Genomic DNA, 5,590 nt, shown 5'->3' on the forward strand with positions numbered 1-5,590 from the left:
AGGGGGACATTGGGGACTAAGAATAGAGAGAAAGGAAAAAAGATCAAAATTGGTCAGGGAATCTATCCTAGTGCCTCACATCAAAAGTTTCTGAGTATAACTAGCGAAGTTAAAAAAAAATATCTGGAGTGAACATCACACGACTTTCCTTATCCTATTAAATTATGCTTATTTGGGTGTTTTTCTATTGTTAGCTGAAAACCGCCAAAAATCGGCCAAAATAGAGCCAACCGCAGCACCTATGGTAACCAAAACTTTTGAGTTACATCCTTGTCACTTTTATGGACTACATACCAAATTTCAAGTCGCTAGTTCATACCGTTCCCGAGATAATAATAAATTACGCCAAAAACCGATCCATACGGCAAAACGGGGAGTGGGTTTCGTCCCGGGATTTCTTCTTGAGTATGGGACGCACCTGAAATATTGAGAGGTGAAAATGAAATAATTATCTTTAGTACCTATTGTTTTTATTCGTCCGGACCGCGATGATTTTTTGCTTCTCATCTGGCGCCCAACGGGATTTAGTTGCCGACCCCTAATATAGAGTGAAGAGAGTGAAATATTAAAACGCGATTTTCAAAAGGGGTTTAACGTCACTGTATAACTCTTTAGGGACCCTCCATTCGGTGACAAGCTATCCGCCTCCCCACACATTAACCTCACCCAGCCTGATAGAAGTCAGGAAAAGCCAGCAGCCCGCGACTGTCCAAATAGTCACCCATCCAGGTACTAACCACGCCCAGTGCTGCTTAAATTTTAATAATTCATTTGAAACTGTGCATTAGGGTTATTGAAATGATTTTTTAGCAAATGAAAAATGATTTAACAAATAAACCTCTCATAATGATTACCTCAGAGCGATGATGTTCTCCCGTCGACGTCTGAAAGCATACTGAGCTCTGTTCGTCCACGGAGCTGACCGAGCTCCGCTTCAATATAGATCGTACATGTTCGGGTGAATTCGTCAGCGACTCGATGTCCAAATCCGTATCCAGCGAAGCATCGGAAAGACGCGAGGGACTTCGGGTGTTTCCGCTCCTCCGTTTGAGTATGGGACGCACGCGTTCGGGTGAGCTCGGCTCGGAGCAGTCAGGCGATGCATCATCTGTAGAAGTGTCTCTGCGCTTCAGTATTGGACGAACTCTCTCCGAGAGCACATCGTCTTCAGGAAGGTCCAGACTCTCGTTGCTTTTCTTCTTCAAAATTGGTCGTACGCGATCGATCATCTCTCCGTCGGAATAATAATCGTACTTGTGCTCTACGGAGCTTTCGCGGGAACTATCGCGGGATTTTTTCTTCAAAATCGGCCGCACTTTTCCCTCGGAAATTCCCGAATCTCCCCCGTTATCCTCGACGAAGATGTCCTCGCGGGATTTTTTCTTCAGGATGGGCCGTCTAGGTTCTGGCGTTCCCGGAGATGGCACTTCTAGATCGCCTTCACCACGGGACGGCCGTTTCAATATCGGCCTACGGGACGGTGACCCTATCTCATCTTCGACGTTATACTCAATAGTTTCCACGCAGTCCGCCAGAGTGAGACTCTTCTTGGGGTGACTTTCTGCGGGAAAAGTTTCTGGTCTCTCAGCTTCGCCATTTTGCTGAGTATCTGCTTCGCCACTACTGTAATTCGGGTTACTATAGATAGTTCGGCAACTGTCTCCCTGGCTGCTACTTGCGTGGTAGCCAGTTGGGCTGCTGCTCTGATGGCTAGAGTGACTGCCAAAATGGTAATCTGAGTTGGTATTGGGTTTCTACAGGTCTCTCAGCTTCGCCGTTTTGCTGAGTATCTGCTTCGCCACTACTGTAATTCGGATTACTATAGATAGTTCGGCAACTGTTTCCCTGGCTGCTACTTGCGTGGTAGCCAGTTGGGCTGCTGCTCTGATGGCTAGAGTGACTGCCAAAATGGTAATCTGAGTTGGTATTGCTTAGACTGCGGGAGCAAAGGGCCTTTTCAGTCTCATTCTTGGAGTACAAACAGGATATATTCAATTCTAAAAAACACAAGAAGTACAAATATTTTGAAGCTTGAGAAATAAATCTTGTGTTGTTTTTGACACCGTTACAGTTGGAAAGAACAGACATCGTTGGAAAAATAATAATAAAATAAAATTCCCACATACTACCTATAAATACTGTATTGTTAGAAATTTAGACAGTAGTATTCAGTAAAACATGAAAATTTGGCACACATACAATGATTCCATCATCAGTCATCAATTAGCACCTTTCATTTGCTATTCTAATGTAACAATTACGGGAGGCATACTACGGGATGGGCATGCTACGACACAGACCACAAGCGTCTAATGTAGCAGTTGTTTCATCGCTATGAAATAAAAACGGCGGTGAAACACTCATCTTTTAAAATCCACAATTAGGATTTTTTCTTAATAATATAAACTATAATAATGATTATGATGATAACATTGATAACAATAAAAACAAAAAGTTTGTCGTGCCGTGTATTTTATAAAAATACTCGTACCTTGTACCTATCTAATAAATCATCTTTAGTGTTTATTATTGGCACAGCGTCTCTTTCATCTCTTGACGTCCGCACACCCACCTGCCTACAGATACACAGTCAATAGATTATGATGTATTGATATGTTTTCTGTTACGCCCCCGCTATTATATGGTAACATTGCAGCTTATGTAGAGAACAAGAAGCAAACTGCCGACAAACAACGAGATATAAAAAAATTCCATTTCTATTTTTTAGCTAAATTCCTTTTAGAGTAAATCCCCTAGCTAAAGCACTATACCATAAATCCCCTTTAGCATTATGCACTATACCATAAGTCTCCTTTAGCACTATGCACTATACCATAAATCTCCTTTAGCACTATGCACTATACCATAAATCTCCTTTCATTCGGAAACGGAAACCCCCCCCGGGCGAAATTCAAACCCAGGATCTCCGTTGTCGTGGGACAATGCTCTTGACCACTCGACCAAAGAGACAGGTTGTAAGATCGGACCGAGTATTAACGGGACCACAATCTGAGTACGTTAAATGAGGTGGATGTTTCGGTCAGAAAAAATATTATATCAATATCTTACCTTCCATGTACTTCCTCGGGTGTGTTCGGAAATGATTCGGCTCGCTTCGGGTCCTGATAGGTGACCTTGGACGAATGAGCTATTAATTTTTCAGCAAAAATCACAACTTTGGGTGGCGATTGTTTTTTGGGGTCCTCTTTTTATTCCCACCCAGCGCGAAATTTATCCAGATAAGGTTCGTTCTCGGAACGGCTGAATTTCTTCTATTCTGTCTTTCTTCTCTCTTCAATTTCGGGACGATAAAGACCTTCGTTCTTTATGGTTACAGTTCCTTTTTTTTTTTTAATTTAAACAGGTCTTGATTATTGTTCCATAAAATGTAATGTTTATTACCAATCAAATATATAAGACCTTGTTTACACTGCGAGAGTAAAGGGACTTTTCAGTCCTATGCTGATAGTATAAACAAGGTATATTCTATTCTATTCTATTCTATTCTACCAAGTTTCTCAACTCTGTACACAAAAAGCCCATTTTGAGGTTTAGCTGTAGGGGCAAACAATTATTATGTGGTCAAATTCTCAAATACATTAGGATAAAATTTTATGGCTCGGCTGGGATCGAACCCACACCCTCCTGTTTACCAGGCGAGCGTCTTGACCACTACACTACAGTTCCCTAACCCTAACCAGCCTAGCAAGCTGGCAGTTCTTCAAAGGGTTCTCTCTGCTTTTAAAGACCAAGCACAAGTCCTCATGATGAGTGACTGCGGTTCAGGACGAGCCAGCCAAATTAACATGGCTAAAGCTAGAGACCATCACCCCGGTGTATAGCAGATACAAAAAGACATCCTTTCTTTATTCTGCTATCGCCATTCGGCGAAAGCTAAAGCCGCTACAACGGTGGGACTGCCCGAGTTAGAAAGCGATTGAGGGGAAGTGACTTCCGAAGACAGTTTACGTTGTTGATTGAGAGGAGGGGAAATTGAATGCGAAAGCGATTGAGGGGAAGTGACTTCCGAAGACAGTTTAAGCTGGTGATTCAAAGGAGGGGAGATTGGACTTGACGAGTGTGAAAGCGATTGAGGGACTGTAGGACTGCCTGAGTTAGAAAGCGATTGAGGGGAAGTAACTTCCGAAGACAGTTTACGCTGATTTGTAGGAGGAGAAATCGCACTTGCTGGGTTAACAGGACTGACTGAATGTGACACCATTTTAGACCCTTCTCCAGCTAAAGGCATTTTAGGATTAGAAATTACTACAGCTGAAGGCATTTGAAGAGGTACTTCTGACTTGGGCAAACCAAGCTCTTCAGCAGCTGGTTTACTATGACTATGTTCCACTATCGGAGATAGAGAGCTCATTGAATCTGGTGCATTTGGTGGAATTGCACTTTCCGTCGATGGTCCAACATCACCTTCCGTCGGAAAAAGAGATCTTGCCTCATTTGTTAGACTACTTATTTGTGATTCCTGTGTGCTCTCGAGGTCAGCCCGGTTTGGAAATCCTGAGCTTGCTCCATTGGGGACATTCGAAGAGATAGCCCTTTCCGTTGCTACATGACCGTGAGTATCACCCACTGTGGGCGACAAAGGACCTGCTGCTTTGGGCGCATTTGTCGGACTAGTTGCATGGGTGGCATTTGAAAACACCACACCTTCTTCACCTAACTGAGCGTGAAAATCACCTCCTGTTGGAGAAAGAGGACTTGCAGCATTTGTCGAACTCATTTGCGACTCCAGTTTAGCCTGGAGGTCATGTCGCGCTGTGGGTGACATTGGAGATTAATTCTCAAATAAATTAGGATAAAATTTTATAGCTCGGCTGGGATCGAACCCACGTCCTCCTGTTTACCAGGCGAGCGTCTTGACCACTACGCTGCCGAGGCAGGTATCATACGTACTCTACAGATCTCTGTGCTATGAGCTATACCTATAATACATACGTTATAGTGATGTAAATTTGCATGATTGTGCCACTGTCAGATAGAGTTATAGATTTGTTATCTACGACACACATCACGTCAGGTTCATATTTTATCTTGATAGTTAGAACACTACCTGTGACACGTTTTATTACATTCCTATGACATATCTCATTTGTGTATCTCCTACTACACTGATAGTACAGTCAAACCTGGTTAATTCGGTACTGTTTTTATGTTTGTTTCGTCAAAAAAACTCTTTTTCTGTTAGGCGCTTTAACATTTTGTTGAAACATGTCGTTCGCACCAGAAAAAACTCTCTTTAAATGAGAAGAATTTTCCTCTATGAGAAAGGTTGTATCCCGCCTGATTTCTGTAATTGAGAATATTTTGTTCCCGTACCTCTGTAATTGAGAATCATCTTGTCAAATTTTCTTTTACACCCCATTTTACGGACAAAAATTCTCGTCCTTAAGTCAGACTGAAACAAATTATGGACAATCATATGCTTGGAATTGATGCTTCAGTGCAGCTTGAGAGTTAAGAGCCAGAATTTGGTTTGCCTGGAAAAGACAAAAATACTCGGTCTCTTGTGGTCCGAATAATACAGGTTCGACTGTGGTGAGTTTTATCTATCAAATCTGGCATGCACCAGGAT

The 5,590-nt window shown here is 42.4% G+C and overlaps 1 protein-coding gene across 1 annotated transcript; it reads right to left on the reverse strand.

Moving 5' to 3' along the window:
* Positions 1–340: 340 nt before the first annotated feature.
* Positions 341–4,786, reverse strand: LOC103521642. The gene is made up of 5 exons (XM_026832227.1): positions 4,268–4,786; positions 3,070–3,134; positions 1,750–1,936; positions 855–1,580; positions 341–418 (listed from the first exon to the last, which is right to left on the reverse strand). Exons 1-5 carry the CDS (start codon positions 4,784–4,786, stop codon positions 341–343), a joined length of 1,575 nt encoding a protein of 524 aa, XP_026688028.1.
* Positions 4,787–5,590: the final 804 nt, after the last annotated feature.

The sequence above is a fragment of the Diaphorina citri genome, unplaced genomic scaffold, assembly GCF_000475195.1.
Source record: "Diaphorina citri unplaced genomic scaffold, Diaci psyllid genome assembly version 1.1 scaffold5639, whole genome shotgun sequence".
Lineage (NCBI taxonomy): Eukaryota > Metazoa > Arthropoda > Insecta > Hemiptera > Psyllidae > Diaphorina > Diaphorina citri.

Bases quoted from the DNA above. Each gene is read 5' to 3' on its own strand.
- LOC103521642 (XM_026832227.1), bottom strand. From the start codon at position 4,786: ATGTCACCCACAGCGCGACATGACCTCCAGGCTAAACTGGAGTCGCAA. The intron at 1,937-3,069 runs GTAAGATATTGA...TTGCTCCCGCAG, and splicing joins CCCGAGGAAGTACATGGAAG to TCTAAGCAATACCAACTCAG. The intron at 1,581-1,749 runs CAATACCAACTC...GAAGCTGAGAGA, and splicing joins CTGAGAGACCTGTAGAAACC to CCAGAAACTTTTCCCGCAGA.